At 44.6% G+C, this 18,684-nt stretch overlaps 1 protein-coding gene across 16 annotated transcripts in view; it reads right to left on the minus strand.

Moving 5' to 3' along the window:
• Samd12 (sterile alpha motif domain containing 12) overlaps window positions 1-18,684 on the minus strand; it is a 422,167-nt gene that overhangs the window by 371,944 nt on the left and 31,539 nt on the right. For all 16 annotated transcript variants that reach the window (XR_002396857.2, XR_015442907.1, XM_087190712.1 and 13 more), the window contains one exon: window positions 16,621-16,799. Coding sequence is in view for 14 of the 16 variants with exons in the window: in XM_087190712.1 (XP_087046838.1) it covers window positions 16,621-16,799 (179 nt within the window). In the remaining 2 variants the exon portion in view is untranslated. The remainder of the gene's footprint in view (window positions 1-16,620; window positions 16,800-18,684) is intronic.

Here is an 18,684-nt window from a genome sequence, read left to right on the forward strand (position 1 = left end):
TATCTTGGTGCAGGACTAACTTTCCAAGAGTGCGTCTCCCGCCTTCCCTGGAAGTACGTGAGGAGCAGAGGAAGCAGGCTGTGGAATGAACCAACGCAGGGGCGAACCTTTGGGAAGTTCTTCCAATCTTTAGATGTAAGAAACAAAGATAAAACCCAATTCTCACAGACAACAAGTCAGAGACATAAGGAACAAACGATGCTAGGGCACGTACAATTATAAAAAAAAATTATAAACAAAAAAATTGTATAGGAATACTAGGAAATAGAATACTGCACACTTCCTGTGTTAGAGCTCAAACCTATACTGATACTATAACCAGTTAGCTGCTATGAGTGGTCACACGATTCAGATCTCAGCAACACTGAGAAATTTTGACCAAGCACACTAGAAAAGAGATTTAATGATCTGTCTATTCTTGGTACAGAAGCTTTTATGAAATCATTGTTTTAGGAAGAGGCGATCAATGAGGAAACAGTCAAAAAATACAGGCAAAAATGTACTCCAGAGGGATGTCATTCAGGTAATAAAAACTTATCATTCTGCACGTTGTCATGCTCTTTCAAATTTGCATTTTTCTTACCATTCTAAAATAATACTTATACTACACCAACTTTTATATTTGAAATTTTATGACAAAATTTCCAGAACTCCACATAACTACCATCTATATAGGGTACAAAAACAAAAACAGACAGGAGTAAAAACCAAGAGCATATTTAATGAAATCATGAATAATATTTTGGTGCCAATATTATGAAAATTTAAACTTTTGATAATGCATAGCAAGTAAATGCTTTCATTTACTCATTTGGTAAGAACACATTTGTAAGAAAAGCCCATTTCTATATTTAAATTACATCTACATTGTTCTTCTGTAGGGTCAACTCAAAAGTAGAATTAAAATCATTTATAAAGACCCAAGACTTCAACTTTCATCATTGCCTTAAAACTATCTTCTTCAACAAAAGAAGCCAAATGTTAAATGACAACCCTCAACCTGACTAGAGGTAAAAGAAATTAGTGTATTAAAGTTTATGGTTTAGAAGACTACCTGATTAATAAATTTTGCTCAGAAAGCTATAAAATACAAGAACAAATTCCTGCTCAGATCACAAATACAGAAATCGATACCCAGTAATCAAGTATAAAAAACAAAGATGGAGAAAAGCAATGTTAATCAAATCAAATAATTTAAGGTGCAGCATTTCTACAAAGAAATTCCTTCCTTGGACATTATGAGATAAATGAAGAATGACCCCTACTGCCATCTTATTCCGGGTTTTCTCCTTGATTTTGTGGCAGAAACTTCTGAGACCCTTAAAGAATACAGCCTTTATCTGCTGCATTCCTTTCGGTTGCCCCTCACACAGCTGCAGCAGGTCCAAGGGGAGCTGCACGCCGCATGGCCGGAATGAGAGTGTCGACGAGGCAGCCTGCCTGGAGATAAGGGCCCGGCGACATGTCATCCTCGCAGAGACTGGCAAGGAGGAGAATGGCAAGAGGAAACAGCAGAGGACTGAGGACAGTCTTGGACATCACTGGATTTAGGGAAGAGAGGAGGAGGGACGGAAATTGTGGTGGTCATTTTCAAGACGGGACACCTGAGCACGTTTTAAGTAACACTTCACAGAAGAAGAAAACGGACAAAGGAAGGGAGGAGGGGAGTTAGGAAGGAAAAGAGGTAGAGAGAGGAAGAAGAGGAGGAAGAGGAGGAGGAGGAGGAGGAGGAGGAGGAGGAGGAGGAGCAGCAGCAGCAGCAGCGAAGAGAGCCAGCCATGTTCAGAGAACATAAGAGGTGAACTTAAGAGGGGCTTTCACTTGTCTGGTGGAGGGTAACCAGAGTTCATTTCCACACAGACAGCATGAAGCTACAGCCAGTTGTGCCCTAACCTAATAACAGCTCTAAAGGGAACTGCAAGGAAGGCTGAGAAACCCTGAATCACAGCTAACCCAAACACAACTTGAATCTCCTCATATATTTCTTCTCTGAGTGAAAGAAAACCTAAGAAACAATCTATGAACAAACACAGTGTCTCCTCATAGACATCCTAGATAACATGCTGAATCAAGTACAAAGAAAGAAAAGCCACAGTGGAGACTAAGAAGTGAAACTTCTGGCTCTTTCATCTCCATAACTCACTGCTTCCAGGCTCTTCCAAGTCCTCTGGCTTCACTGCCCATCAGTAATCTCACAAGTAAAATGAGAAAGCTGGATGACATGATTTGCAATGTTCACTGTAACTGCAAGCATCCCGCTCCCTTATTATCTGAGATTGTCTTCATTACCCACAAGCCCCTGCTTTCTGAGAAAGGGCTGCAAGGCACAGGGATCCACAGGGGCCATCTTGGACAGCATGGCAGAGTTGGCCTCCAAATGCCCTAAGAAGCTGTAAATAATCTCAGTGAGCTAAACTCCAGATGTTGCCCATAAATATTAGCCAAGTAAGCCCAAGAGGAGAAGCGGTCATTCAAGGAGAAGCACGTGTATCTCGGAAAGTTGGTGTGTAAATAGCAAGTGATGCTTTCCACACTGGCATTCAGGATGGAAAGATTGGTCAGTCTCTCCAAGACATAACTGAGTGAGCAGATTAACCCCCACTCTCATCCCCAACATGCACACACACACGCGCACATGCACACACACACATTCTCTCTCACACAAGTCACGTCGGACAAACACCTTCATCTCTAATTCTCAAGCCCGTTGGTGGTAGTGAGTTCTCAGTGATACAGAGGAGAAGAAAGCATAAGCCACATCAGAGGAACGCGGAGCATCAAAAGCAGGTGAAAACAGCTCCTAATTATGTCAACAACATACAAATGCAAAATGGGGCACCAGGGAGATGCAGGCCTCAGAAGGATTTGACATTGGAAACCATGGTTGGGAACCAAAAGAAAAGCTTTCAAATCTTCAAATGGTAACTTACTTTTTGGTTAATAGTTCAGAGAAAAAGAAAACCCACTGATATTTTCCCTGTGTTACAAAGACACTGACTTCAGAGTGACTGTCAAGTGCGCACATCTTTGACAGGGGCTGCCCTTGGCCTGAGGTTCAGTGAAATGCCTGTCTGTGGAGCACCTGCCATCTGAGAGCATCAGAGAACAGCACCATTCTGATGCTACCTGCATCGGCCCAGCTAGCTCAGATTATGCTTCAGCCTTGAAAATCCACGCCATGATCAATGTTTGCTTCTCGCTTATACAAAGTATGCTACAAATCAGTGCCACACAGCTGCCCTCCAGGCCTTGACTCGGTGATCAGAGTCCTTTGCCTTTGAGCTCACGTAGCCACCACCTTCCCACCAAGGTGAGGATTCAGAATCCCTGGGGAACCAGGGCTTTGCTGGTCCAGTCCGATAATGCACCGTGTCACTTTCTCTCCCAGACCGCTAGCCTAGAACTAGTCATTCTCAGAGACCAGAAGGAGAAAAATGGATATTGGTGAAAGCAAGTACTTAACATGACATCAATTTCCCTACAGGAAATAATAATGCTTAAAGCCAAAGCCATCAGCAGCTGCTGGTTGCCAAGAGCCCTGCTCTTCCCTTTCCCCAGTGTCCGTGAACTGCCTTGACCTCGTTTTGCTATGCATGCACAGCAGTTCACAGAAGGTGAATGTACTCGGGGGTGGGAACCAAAACTCTGGCTAAAAAGAGAGTGGAAGGAGCTATTTCTCCCCAAGTGCGTTCCTTCCACGCTTTCACCTTCCAGACTGTGGGGGCACAGTGCAGGGTGACAGAAGGAAGACCAGCTGCAGAGACAGGGAAACTGAAGGGCTACCACCTCCCAGAGACAAGGGCCACCAGAAAGCACCCTGGCTTCCACACATCTCATCACACGCGCGTACACAACGCCTCAGTGCAATGAATGTGAGCTTCTAGTCTTTATCCGTAGCCAAGACCTCCTCTTGAAAACTGGATTCACAAGTTCAGCAGCCTACTTAACATCTTCCCTCGGATATAACTCAGTGACGGTAAAATTAACATGGTCGAAATGAAATTCAGATTCCCCTCACCCTGTTTCCCCTGTGTATAAGCCGTCTTGTCGGTTTTCCCTCACTAAGTAACAACAATGTCCAGTCAGCTGTTCAAACTGGAAATTTAGGAGCCATCTATGATGGCTCTCCGTGCTTCATGGATTATGCCTCACCAAATCGAGGTTTGGGTATAGACTATGCCTATACGAAACCCATTTTGTCTCAAAGTAAATTTCGAGTTTGTCTCTCTCTCTCCATTTCTACTGGCACCATCCTGGCTCAGGACACTGTTACCTCTGCACTGCCCCATCTACAACAGTCATTTCCTGGCCTCCCTGCTTCAACTCTTGCTAGGTTCTAATCAACCCTCCGAGGAGCAGTTAAGAGTCTTTTCTTTTAAGTCCTTTATGTAAAACTTTGTACTGATTTTCCAGTGCACTAAGTATAAAAGACAAAACCTCGTGGTCTCTCCAATGTCATCTCAAGATAGCTGAAAACCTGTCATATTGGTTTTCAATGTATTGTTTGTACTTCAAGGTCTTTACATGGGCTGATCTAGGCATGTGGAATGTGCTTGCTCTTCTCGCTTGGGGTCACTGTTCCCTTTTAACATTCAGGTTTCACATCAGAAAACGCCTTTCACAAACCCTCCCAAGCCCTCTACTATTGCTACTCCATTTTTATTTTCTATCTCAGTTTCTCAGATCTCTATTACTTTCCTCCAAACATATATGAGACTGCATTATTGTGAGTGTTTGAATCTGCTCACCCCAATAGAAGCGAAACTTCAGGCAGGTAGGGGCTACTTCTGTCTTTTCAACACTGAATCACCAGTAAAAGGGCACAATATATACTTCTGAATGTAAAATAAATGTGTTTTTCAGGCTATAATTAACACCACCATTTATACCATGTGAGCGGTGTATTTACCAAGGACATAAACACAGTCTGTAGAATCCCAGCATGAATCCTGGGTGAACAGGGCCAGGCATGAGCAGAATCCAACTGGAAGGACTGCTTCCTAATAACCCCAGCTGATCCAAATTCAGGCTTCTCATTTCCAGATCTATTAATTCTTCAAGAGAAGAAATCTGGCACTTTTAAATGAAAAATATCTGAGATTTCTAGTATTAAAGAGTAAACTTGAAGTTTTATTGACAGACAAAACAAAACTGCCAGTAGCCAATATGGAACCTTTGCTTATTTGTGTGTGCGTACATTATATATACAAACATCTATATTTTATATGTAAATTTACAATCCATTTGCCAAAATGTTTCCTGAGGATGATGCTGCTGGTATGAAGAATAACAACAGCAGGAAAGTTACACAGTGCTTACTGCGCCAGGTGCCCGTAAGCACTTGATCTGTAAATTCCAGGTCCTAATAATAGCCCCACGAGGTAGGTAGTGGTATTATTCCTACTGGACAGAAAACAACGCTGAGACTCAGCGGGAACGTGGCTGGCGGGCAGAGCGGGGTCAGACCCAGGCACCTGTACTTCTCACTATATCACTGAAATGGATCAGAACAGCAGAATCACATCTCCCCTGTAAAGTTTTCTGCTCAATGACCAATTCGGGCACTGATATTTTTGTCTTCTGTTCATTCTTTTGGTCTGGTACCGACAGCCCCTAACAGTTCCTACCAGCCAGGCACCTGCAGGGTTAACCCAATTTTGTCCAGTACAAGATGAGAAAGGGCTGTATCAGATTCTACCCATCTGGAAAACAAAATAGCTACAAGTCAGACACACGAACAGGTGGGAATATTTGGGAGCTAAACTGCTGAAATATATAAGGATAAAGAAGTACCAAAGTTCAGCTGTGGTTGTGATATTATCTAAATTTAACTCTTAGATTTGAGTACAATTTTGGTTTGGCCCAGGTCAAATGTCATCATACATGTATTCTTGGCAACCCTGAACTCGTACCCAAGTAGTGATTTTGATCATAACATACCTTATTATTACTACATTATCAACAACTCAAATAGGGGCTTAAAATTTGGTTTTACTGTTCCTATCCAAAAATATCCCTTTCCAATAAAATTAGGCACTCTAGATGTAACTTAAGAGTAAGATTCTCCCAGTTTATTTTATTTGTAAGATTGGAAATCCCTGAGCCAACAGAAGATTAAATGTATACTGATTATCACAAGGATTCATTCCACCAACAAATACTTGAGTACTTGCCATGTACTAGGCAGAGCTGTAAGTCTTAGGGATCGATCGCCGAATAGTTTATGTTCCAGTGGAGGGGAAACAAAATTATAGTGAACCCGATAAATAAGAAAATATTATATAGTGTTTCAGAAAGCGATGAAGGTGTTGGGGAAGATAACAGGACAGAGTCCAGAGTCCTTGGGAAAGAGGTTGTCATGGAAATGGAATGGCCTCGTGAAAAGGTGACACTGCAGAGATCTGGAGGGGGAAGCTGCACCACACGCGCTTGCCCTGGGGAAAGAGGGCTCCAGGCAGTGGGAAGAACAGCACAGAGGCTCTGAGGTGGGCAGGGGAGTGCGGGAGAGCACAGCAGCAGAGGGCGTGACTGCAGGCCCAGGGAACAATCATGCCGGCCTGGAAGGACGCTGAAAGGCTCTGGCTTTTAACTTGAGGGAAAGGGGGAGTGACTGGAGGATAGTGAGTGGAGGAGTGACACGACCGCACTCACAGTAACCAGATCGTGCTAGATGCTAAAGGAAGAATCGCATTCTACAATGAATATTATGGAAATGTCGTTTAAAAAGAAAAACACACACACAGAGGATAGCAATAAAAAGAAGCTTGGTTTAAGAATTATAAAAAAGCATCTTCTTCAAGTACAGTCCAAACCTTTAGTTTATAGGTTTGCTTCAATGAAATGACATCATAATCATCCACCAAGACAGCAAGTCTAGGAGTCCAGGTCTTCATTGTGGTCAGATATGACTGCAAAGGCAGAAAGCTTAAAATGACCTGGGGGCTTCCACCACTAGCACTCCTACTGTAAAGGCGGGGTCTGGCAATGTGAACTTTGCTTCTACACCAACCTCAGGGGAAAGACAGCATATTTCCAGTATCACAAACATATACTATGAAAACCACAGTAGCTGACAGCTCCAAAAAATTATTACCACTATCTATAACACCTTTTTAAAAATCTGTTCAGTACAAGTTTAAATTGATACAAATAGATATTATTAATTACTTCAGATTTTTTATTGTATGTCAGACATTCAGTTTATGATGGTTAATATTCAACCTCAGCCAAATAATCATTTAACATTCAGACCCTTGCATTTGGATAAAATGCATACTTAGTACAGTGGACCCTTGAGTTACAACCTGTCCGACACATGAACAACCTGGGTTATGAATGGAATTTTAGTTTTAATTTATGACCAAAGTTTTGAGTTACGATCCGAATGCCAGCTGCTTGTGCTTCCAGATGGTCTCAGATACAGATTCAACCCTTCAAGAGTTCTGGAAGGAACATGACAGCATCCTTTTCTGTGTGGGGTTCACTGAGAAATCCTGGGCCAGTGTCTCTCTAAGGTCCCTGAGATCAGCCTGGAAGAAAATGTGGCCCAAAATTATACAGGAGAGAGACTGTGAATGCAATTGATCAACTTGAGTTACAATCAGCCCTCAGGAACGAATTGAGTTCATAGGTCAAGGGTCCACTGTATATGTCAAAGACTGAGTCTCCTACAATTCTTCCATTGAAGCCCTAATCCTACTGTGATGAATGATGGTATTTGGAGAATGGGCCTTAGGGAGATCACCGGGGTTACACAAGGTTAGGATGGGATTAGTGATCTTATAAGAACAGATAGGCCCCACTCTGTCTGCCACAAGAGGACACAGCAAGAAGGTGGGCCGGAAGAGGACACTACTAGAGCAGATCAGCTGGCACCTTCAACTCAGACCGTCCAGCCTTCAGAGCTGTGAGAAAAAAATATCTGCAGAAAGGCAAGTATCTCCAGAGCTCAGACAACCATGGAAAGCCTGCTGGGCGGGAAGCGGGGGCCAAAGGTCTTAATTTCATACCAATCATAAGAAGCCTGCAGGAAGCTGTGAGAGAAACCATCAAGGATCTAAGCAGGCGAGTGGCACTGGAGGAATGAGCAAGAGCAGAGTGGAAACCACTGCTGCACGCCATGGAGAAGGTCAGTGAGGGAACCCAGCAACAGCGCTGCAAGTGGGATGTGCACGGATTTCAGAAGGTGTGGCGGGGGAGAATGGACAAGCATGGCTTGTCGACTGACAACGAATATATCTATTTACATTTTTATGCAATATTCTCTACTTTTCCAATTCGGTCATTACTGTAAAATCTTCCCCCTTCCCCATGCTGTCAGTTCATTTTGACTGTTGACCTGACCACCGGGGAGGGAACTGAAGGGTGAGGACAGGAGCCTCACCCTGGTGTACCACAGAGGGGTTCGGAGCTCAACAGTCCATCAGGGGGACCTCGGGAAAGGGAGTGGGCCACAAGGCGTGACCCAGGGGACCGGATGTGATCCTGGGCCCCTGCCTGCAAGGCTCTTCCCTCCTCTCTGCTTCCCAGACGTCATGAAGTGAGCAGCTTTCCGCGGCTGCCCTCTTCTCCATGATGTTACCACCTTGGAGTCAGCCAGCCATGGACTAAGCCTTCCAACCTGTGAGCTGAAATAAACTCCTCCTCCTTTACGTTGCAGGTGTCAGGTATTTTTGGCCCAGAGATGGGAAAAATGACCAGTACCCCCATGTCTCCGTGACATCAGGGCAGTTCTAAAAACCATTTATTACTTACTATAAAATTAGTCATACCTACACACTTTTGCCAATTTCTGTCCAAACAGAACTATGGCCATCTGTACCTTCACAGAGAAGAAAGTAGAGAAGGTAGGTGTTTCTTAAGGTGATGCCGAGTGTCCCTTCCCTCCCAAACTCCCCACTCTCACAAGTCCTCTGCTGCTGGCTGCCCGGCACCTTGGGCCCAGCTGTCTCAGTCTCAGATTGGCCATTCCGAGGCACAGCCATGATGCTGTGACCCAGTGAAGACAGGCAGATGCCAACTCCTCATCTCAGTGAATGCATCCACTTCCGCATGGACACAAGGGCTCTCAGTGACCACCACACAGGGCCATTTATGATCTGGCCCCTTACAGAAAGTCTGAAAAAGCTCTGTACTAAATGTCCACCTTGGTCCAGATACTCAGTTCAACAGTAACTACAGTGCTAGATACTAGAGATAGCAAGACAGACTTCTGAAGACATATGAAGAATCATTCTAGCTCGTGCCTATAACCCCAGTACTCCGTGAGGCTGAGGCAGGATGACCATTTGAGTCCCGCCTGGGCACCTTAGTGAGACTCTGGGCTGGGGATGTGGCCCAGTGACAGAACACCCCCAGACTCGATCCCCAGCACAAAGACCCTTGAGAGAGAATAAACTATCTCCTTAGAGATGATGTGTTTATAAAATTAACAACGCCCCTCCCTGGGAACCAGTATCAGCCCTCTTGCTGACACTAAACCTCTTACAGGTGCAGACAAAAACCAAATTGCTTTCTCCTACCGCCCTCCAGCATTCATCCTCACTGCCTCACCCTCCCTCTGCGGTTCTGATGTAATGTTTCTCAAATCCTCCCTTCATTTGGCTGGGTTGGCGAGGGATCTTACAGTCCCCTCAGATTTTCCACTGTCCCTTGTCAAGGACAGGGAGTCTTTCCATCATAACGGCAGACTGAGTTCAGGGTTGTAACATGTGCTACCTATGTTTGTCTCCTTTTTTCTCAAGTTTTGGTTGAACATTTGCCTTCACATACAGGCACACAATGCTGGAATATCAGTCAATTCTGGATGCTATGATTCTTCAACTGCTTCCAGGGTGAGAAGGGTTACATATGAATCTTCAGAGTTTCTGGCTAGAAAGGATATCTGGGCAGAGTGCTGGCAGAAAAGGCATCTCTAAACTCAAATGTCACTCTTCTTCTGTTTGTGCCGGGTCAGCACAGTCAGTGGAACTATCGCTGAGCCCCTCTGATCCACCGTGGTTAGGGGTTCCACCATTGTTGAATACCCCCGTCCATTCCACATCCTCCAAGATACACTCTATGGTCCTAATCTGGCAGAAAAGCTCCATGAACCATATGGCTCCAAGCACTTGTGGCTTCCCATAGCTCTGTCCGCACAGGAGACAGGAAACACTGGTCATGTGTAGCACACACTTGTGTTTTGGGCAGACTGTGCCACTGCCAGCCTCAGGCTTTTGTAGAAGCCAAGAAGCTCTGAGCCTTTACAGATCAGTCCCTGATCTGCAAAATACACGAGATGGTCAGATGCTCCCTAAGTTTTCTCCTCTGATAATCACACCACGAAACTATGGCTTAGGCACACCTTTTTACTGTCATGCTTCTCAGAACTTCACGTGTTAGTAATAAGTGCTTATATTTTCAAAGGTGAGCCCACTACAGAGTCTTCTGAGTTCTGGCCAAGCGCGCAAAGCTGAGACCCTGACGCTGTGGAACTCACAGGGCAGGAAGTCATTCTGCCTGCCTCTTGTTGACCCTTATGACAATTCTCCAAGCATGTGCTCACTGTGCCTCTCATGCATTATGTCCTTTCCTATCATTGGTCATATTACATTGGGCTGGCAGCTTTATTTGGAGATACTTCTGTTCCTGGTGCCAGGAAATGCAGATAGCCAAGAATGAGGTCATGCTATCCCCAAATCACCACAGACCTTCTTCCAGGCTGCTGAGCAATGTCATTTGATCAGGGTTAAGTAAATCCACTCTTCATCTTTTAACCTAAGTCTAGGTTCTTCAAGCTTTCTATTTTAATCCCAGATTAATGGTTCCTGCTCATTTTACAAATGTCTACCAGTTGCCCTGCAGTCAGTTCTCATTTATCCGCCTGTGGCTTATCCAAAACACCAGGCTTTTTCTTCCTCCTGCCTCCAGCACCACGTTCCAGGCCAGCTCCTTTAATTCTGTGCCAAAGAAATACAAACTAAATCTAATATTAGCCTAATGAGAAAAGGCTATCTGCTGCCAAAGATTCACATAATGTATCCCACTGGCAAGTGCAGGCAATTACTCACTGTTCTAGATGCTGGCATTGTTTCTCCTTTATATAATACAGCAATCAAGATTTGCTGGGTTTTTCTCCAAGGAGTAAAGAATACATGCAGCGTTTTAACCCCTTCTTTTGCCTAGTTGGCCAGATTTTTGGTGTAACAGACTATATTTTCTCTCCAAATAAATAGATCGTTTGTTCATTTAATGTCAGGGGAATAAAACACCCTGAATTCAGAGCTGTTAGGTTTCAGTTCCATCTTTCTGCAGTTATGAGCCAAACACTGAGTTTTGGGGAGTCATTTCAATTCTTGGGTTTCTCAACCATAAAATGCAGATGCAGTTTCATAAATGAAAGGAATGAGGCAGAAATGCAGATGGGAGGGACATTCAAAGAGCTCTGGCTCCTGGAACTAGCATCATGGAGGGGAAACATAAGGATCATCAGCTTCGTGAAAACTTTATTTGAAAAAGCATAAAAACACAGCAACGTGGAGTTTCCTTAGAAGCCTCTAGAAAATCAGTTCTGGCAATCAAGAATCTCAACTTCCCCAGTGCCATGTTTAGGCTACTTGCAATGATATATCCCAGAATTCCCAAATGGAAAACAACCAGGGTACTGCCTGCTGATGGGCTGATGGTATTCCACAGCCAGAGTTGCCATGGAAACCCAGATCCCGACCATCAGAGCATTTAGGAACAGACTTCTAATTATTCTGACAACTTGCTTTTTATGACTGAAGCACATGTCCAGCCAGGTCCAAGGAAAAGAGTCAGAGAAAATGTCAGCAACTTCATCTTTCACCTTATTCCTATACCTGAAGAATCCCAATAGTTTCTCCAGATAAGATTGGGGACTGTCCAACACAACTTTCTGCCATGACATTTGTGTTTTGTGTTTATCCTGTCCAAATGTTGCCTGGAGACATACGGTGACTCAGTGCCTAAAACGTGGTTGGCACTGTCACAGAAATGATGCCTTTTATTTTATACAATTTTAATCAATTTAAACAGCCACATGTAGCCAATGGCTACCATACTGGCTAATGCCAGTACAAAGTAAGTTCATGTTTTTCACCTTGGCATTCAGCCCCATACATCTGGGTCCAGCCAAAGGATTTGGCCTCAATTTCCATAACATAAACCCTGACTCTAAGAAACCATCTCTACTGCCACACCTTGGGCTGAGATGCTCAGGCCTCACTGCTAAGGAGGCCTTCCATGCTTAGCGTTTTACCCATATTTCAGAGCACAGGTCAGATTCTCCTTGTGCTAAAACCCTCCCCGGCAGTCTTACCCTTTACTCACAGAGAAGTCAGGACAACTAACCTCAGGGCTGGTGCTGTCTGGAAAGGACCCATTCCCCCATAGGGTTACTTTCTGGATAGTGCTACATGGACCTGCACCTGGTCTGCAGGAGGTATGACTTGGTCTTGGGCTAGGAAGACTAGAATGGTATGAACCACTGGTGGGAAGAATGTTGTGCCTTCTGATGTGTCAGAGATTCATCCTCGCATCTGTGGCAGCTGTACAGGTTCCATGCAGGTGAGGGGACAAAACAAGCTGTGTCCCTGGATAACATCTGGGCTCCCTATGAGATGAGAGTGCTGTGTCTACCATATCTCTTGCCTTGTACCAACCCGTAAAGCTAAGCAAGCGCAGTCTCTGGATCTTCAGTTTATAACCACAGCTTCCATGGTGTGCTCTCCACATGGCTTCCCAAGCACTCATGGCATTCAGGACTAGGGGGTGGTATATATCCTTTGCAGATTCACATTTTAATTGAATTCATTTTTTTTCAAGTAGGTTCAAGGCTACACAATATTAAATCCAAAGAAGAGCTGGGCACTCTCTTAGCTTTTCTTTGGTCTGTAGGAGTTGTGGGTGGGCAACTTGTGGCCATAACCTCTTTCAGAATTAGGGTTCTGTGTTTCTGGTGCAGTGGAGACCAGTGGTCCCCAAATTACTTTCTAAAAGCAAGAAGAATTAACTCTCTGAGAGTAGACATGAAGATGCACATAGGGGTGTGTGTGTATGTAATTTTTTTAAATTGTGAAACCAATACAAACAGCAGAGACAATATGGTAGATTAAGCCTACTCAGGTTTTTCAGATTTCAGATTGAGACAAGGCTCTCATATTGCTCATATTGCTCAGGCTCTCATATTGCTCAAAAATACTAGAAAATACACTTTAAAACTTACATAAAGCCAAGTTTGAAATCAAGCAAGAGAAATCTCTTGGTGTCAGAAAAGCACAGCAGAAAGGTGGCATGAAGCTCGCTATGGATGATGGCATCGGGATGGGTGCTATGTAGAAGGGCTGGTGTCAAATCAAACGCCAGAGCCCCAGGGCCAAAGGGACCCGGAGCGAGGTTCTCTGGGTATCCGTGGGGGACTGGGTCTCCATAACCGGGTGACAGCAAAGAAGAACAGCAAATTGAAACACGACTGTGATGCCTGATCAGAGCTGCTGAATCCTTGAGCTCAGGCAGAGACAAACGGCAAAGTACCTCAGCAGATGAGGGTCACAGGCAGCAAAAAGACTCCACAACAGCTCGCTACTGGCAAATGAACTCCCCAGCAACAACGAGAGCCACGGGAAGAAATCCTGCACGCTGAACGGCAGACTACCAACCCCACAAACAGGAAAAGCCACGACTGGCTTAATAAAGTGAACAGGGAAATCTGAAAAGGGCTTTAAATTAGATGTACTGGAAAGAATGCAGATCTTTTTAAAAAATTCACATAAAACAGCAGTGCTGAAAGTGAAAGCTTCCCTCCTCATCTCAACGGCCGCCAGGAACTACTGCTGGAAGCAGGAAGTCGGAGTCACGGACAGAGAGAAGGACATTTTGACACCAATGGGCACACAAGCACACTGCGGCACCCTGCCCCTCTGCTGCCCTCCCCACTTTAAAACAGTACCCCATACATTTCTCCAGATAAATCCAGCCAGGTCTCTGGCACTGGAGCAAAGGAAAAGCTCATCCCACTGCACCAATACAGGCCCTTTCTTGAGTCGCTGTCCTAAGAGTGGACACAGGACTATTTTCAATGTATTCTTATTATAATCAGTGCTATGGCAACCACTCTCCTGCAGCCAGCTTTATATATCTGATTACTTCCTTAGGACAACTTCCCAGAGAGGGTTTATTAACCCCAAATGGTCCACATTTAAAATTCTACTAACTACTCGCAGACTGTTCTCCAGAAAAGCTGTACCAATTCACATTACTGAATGGCTTCAAACGCATGCACATCTACCCAGAGGTTTTATTGTTAAGTTTAGAGTAGGTCAAGTTAGCAGGGATTCAATTACCTAAGCAAGAAAAGAGATGACTCGCAATTCCACCAGCCCTCGAAATACAAGAGGAGAGAAAACACAAATGTGTCCATGCGTGTACAAAGCAAGTTCACACTGTCCAGGGGATAGAAACCTCAGGGTGTGGGACACTGCAGTCATCACTATAGGGCAATTCTGTCCCCAGCAACAACCCCTGCCATCCAGCCCTCCACGAGAAAACGGGCAGACTTCCTCTAAGCTTTACCGTAAAGTTTCCAGTCTGTTTACTGCTAAACGTGCTGTCAGCGTGAACCTCCTCCCAGTCTCCTCTCAACCTGCGTCCCGGATTACTGCAGACGTAGAGGATACGGACAAACTACACCTGGCTTCCGACCCAGCATTCAGTCTATTCCTGAGGACAGACTCAATATGGGCCTGCACCTTATCAGTGACGTGGGTTATCAGCAAAGCAATTAAAGCCCGCACAGTGAGACAAAGGGCTATGGAACCAAAATTCAGAGTTTTTCTGTGAAATCATATTGAAAATAACCCAAAGTAATCAAATCATATCAGATTTGAATCTAATTTTTATATTTCCAATTTCTTTTTTTACAAATAAGAGATAGAATCCAGAAATGTTTAAAGCTGAATTAAAATCAGATAAATATCAATAATTCATTTGCTTTTTTGCCACTCTGATTTTTAATATTTTAAGCATCCTTTTGCAAAGAGCCTACTCAGGCAAATTCTGTCTTTCTAGTGAGACAACCCTGGGAACATTTCTTTCTCGGCTCTTTCTGGAGGTCTGTGTGGCACAGAGATTGACCAAGTTCTGAGGTCACAGCAAGGTCCACCAACTTCCAACTATGCTCCCAAGCCAAAATTCGGTGATCACCAACCAGTTCCCTGTGAGGCCCGATCTCTCGCAGCTAAAATGCCCACTACAGAGCCCCTCAATATCTTCCTTGCTGGTTCCCCACACACAGACAAACACAATGAAGGTCACTGGATCTTAATTATCAAAGCTAAAAAGGGAGGCAATAATGGTGATCAGTCAAAACTGTGGATAAAGCAAAAAGGATTCACTTCTTTTTTTTTTTTGGTACTGGGGATAGAACTCGGGTCCTTGAGCTTGCGAGGCAGGCAGCAAAACCACTGAGCTAAATCCCAGGCCAAGGATTCACATTTTAATCTGGGGGCCGTTGTTTAGGGGAGAAGGGAGATGATCAACTGTATGACAGCAAAGTGATCTTCCGACTTCAGGTTTTTCTTGGGTGCTTACACTTCCTTTCAGAGGATCTCATATACGTATCACTTCACGAATATTTGAAGTGAAATTCTCTTGCAGGGAGACACAAGGGGAGAAATAAAAGGCCATGTGAAGGTTAATTCCCTCAATTTCTAACAGACAAACTAAGATGGAATCTTCAACACCATGCATGAGATCTTCAATGATTTCTGAGAGAAACCCCTCAGTGCCAGTTCTATCAGAGAAAACCCTTAAAAAGCAGCTGGCCTCAGCAAAGAATCACTACCACCAGAAACCCGCATTTTGGTGGATCTTTACTAAAATGTATCCTACAGTTTGAGGGCACCTATACTAGGCTCAAAACTAAAAAGGACTAAGTATCCTACAGCAAACGAGAGCAATTTTATCTTCCACTAATTAAGGCCCTGTTTATTACTATCCACTTCATAGGCTGGCTACAGGGACACAATAAGCCAGCATATCAAGAATCTTTCCAACAGTGCCAGATATCATAAAGTGTCAATTACAATTAACAGTATCTGTCAGCAGAAGTACCTCATACTCAAGTTTTTACAAAATTGATGCTTCCTCAAGCACAAAAATTACCTGATCTGCTTAGCCTGATTGGGGGCGGGGGTTATGATCCTTTTATGATTCCTATGCTATACATGAAGACTATGTGGCTCAGAGTTCCAGGACTTTCCCAGCACCGTGAAGTAGTAACTCTGAGCCGGGGAGATAAGTCTTCTAACTTTAGGTCTAAGACATTCTTATCCCATGGCTCAGAGCCTCACGCTACAAGCCTGAGCACAAATGCGTTTCAATCTCACTCAAAGAGAAGCCTGTCTCTATTTTCATCCTTTTTGTTTTTTGGTACCGGGGATCGAACTCGGGTCCTTGCACTTGCGAGGCAGGTGGCGTAATTTCATCCATTATTAATTATCATAAAGATGCCATGCTCATGGAACCCAAGGTACAGCAGTGTGAGCAACAGCACCATCAGTTCCCCATGGCTGGAACACACACCGGCAAAGCCTGAGCTTCCTTAGCAGGTTTATCACCTACCTTAGCCGTCTCTGCTTCGCCCTGCAGTCCCTTGGGGGTTCCTTTCTGATCAGGCACCTTCTGGAAATTTTTGTGTTTAATGAATTGAGATTCCACACCTTCACCTTCGATTTGCAGTTTAATACCTTCAGCGTGGGCAGGGAGATCAATGCCCCCAGGACTCAAACCGCAGTGCAGAGCTGAGAGAGAGGAACACACAGAATTCAGAAAACAAACCCTGAGAGGCGGTCTGTGGCAGAAAACATCTGGCAGGCTACAGGGGAGGGCGAGGCCTCTGGAGGATGGAGATAATACCAAGGGGCACATGGGAAGGCGGGAAACCCTCAGCCTGGGAAGATCTGGGTATAAATCCAGATGGCCTCAGCTCCGGCTGTTTGACTTTGAGCAAGTCACTAATCCCCACGTCACAGACAAGAACGCCACACGAGCAGCTTTGTTCCTGCCACCCACACATCCAATCACTGCAGCCCTACAGTTCAACCTGTCCTTGCTTGTCCCATGCCCTCTGCACCACCTCATCTTCAAACATCCACTCACCCCACCCCCCCACACTCACTCACCGGTATTTATTGAGCACTTACTATGTGCATCCCAGGAGTACACCTGCAAAACATGGATTTATATAGGTCAGATGCTACCTCCAGGGAACTCACAATCTAAGAGGAAAGGCAGAAAAAGAACAGCGACTTTAAAGCCATCATCGATGACCCAGGGAAGAGAAAGGAAAAACAGAATGGAAGACTCGGAAGTCAAACCCAGCAGCTTCAATATTTTTATCTTAATTTGCTCACACCCTCCGACCTGAATACTCTACTTATAAAACTTAAAGCTCAAGTCAGACACGGTGTGCATGCCTGTAAGCCCAGCCTTCTGGGAGGCTGAGACAGGAGGATGATCGACAGTTTGAGCCCAGCCCGGGCAACTCAAAGACTTAATGAGACCCTGTCTCAAAATAAAAAATAAAATAAAAAGGGCTGGGGATACAGCTTAGCGCAAAGGCCCCAGTACCATAAAAAATAAGCCAAAATAGAAGCCCCTCCTATGTACGAGGTGTTGTCAAGAAGTAGCAGTGGCTGTTACGAGAACCACACGTTACACCTAGACCACGCCAGAAAGCATGGCCAGTGGGTGTGCGCATGTGGGCAGGTGTGTGCGGGTGTGTATGCTGCACACGGAGATGTTCTGAGGTCTCCGATGGTGAGCTATTTCGCCTGGCCTTCAGCCCTTCAGGTAACTCCCATTCTCAGCCCCTTCCCTGTTGTCTTGGGGACCTGAGAGCCCCCAGTCTTTCCCAGGAGTTGAACTCACTGACCACCTTTCACCTGGCATCATCGGCTTCCCCCGGAGGCATTCTTCCCCCAGCCTGCTTCTGTGATTCTAAAATTTTGCCCTTTACTCAACACTCCACCCAGGCCAGTTTCCTCTTCTTTGCCTGCTTCTAAAAAACACTTTATAGGGAAGGTTATACTGCAAAACGGCTTTCCAGAAATGAGGTAAGGTGCTTTCTCTGCATTCTTCACTTGTCCTTAACAGGTACCATCCAGTCCCTCGGCCTTTGATGCAATCAACACACCTGTGACACTCAAGTTTTACTTCCAGCTCAGACAGACCTCGGAGCAGTAAACACGCAGCTCCATGTCTCAATTTCAATGCAAATCAGACGCCTCAAACGTCAGATGCCCCAAAATTGGACTTTTGTTTTCCTATAAAAAGTGTTTGCTTCATCAACAGTAATTATCCAACAAATGTCCAAAAAAAACCCTCAACAAATATGAATGATATCAAAAACAGATTGTACAGACATCCACATGCAGGTGATTTTATTTCCACTATAGAAAAATTAGTTGTGAATTTCTCTTCTAGTCTAAGCTGCCTAAAACCAAGGGCCAGTCTATTTCTTGATATCTGGTTAGCACTTAACATGTATGAGTCCACGTGGCCTCCCTCAGGCTTTGTTCTGAATCCCAATCTTCATTTGAAAACTCTGTGAGATATAATTATATTCACTTCTTCGATAAGGATACGAAACTCAAAGGGGTTACAGTCAAAAGAGAGAAGGTCATA

Source organism: Heterocephalus glaber, unplaced genomic scaffold (assembly GCF_053883595.1).
Source record: "Heterocephalus glaber isolate CG9 unplaced genomic scaffold, H.glaber_assembly_v1.0 deba00001555, whole genome shotgun sequence".
Taxonomy (NCBI): domain Eukaryota; kingdom Metazoa; phylum Chordata; class Mammalia; order Rodentia; family Bathyergidae; genus Heterocephalus; species Heterocephalus glaber.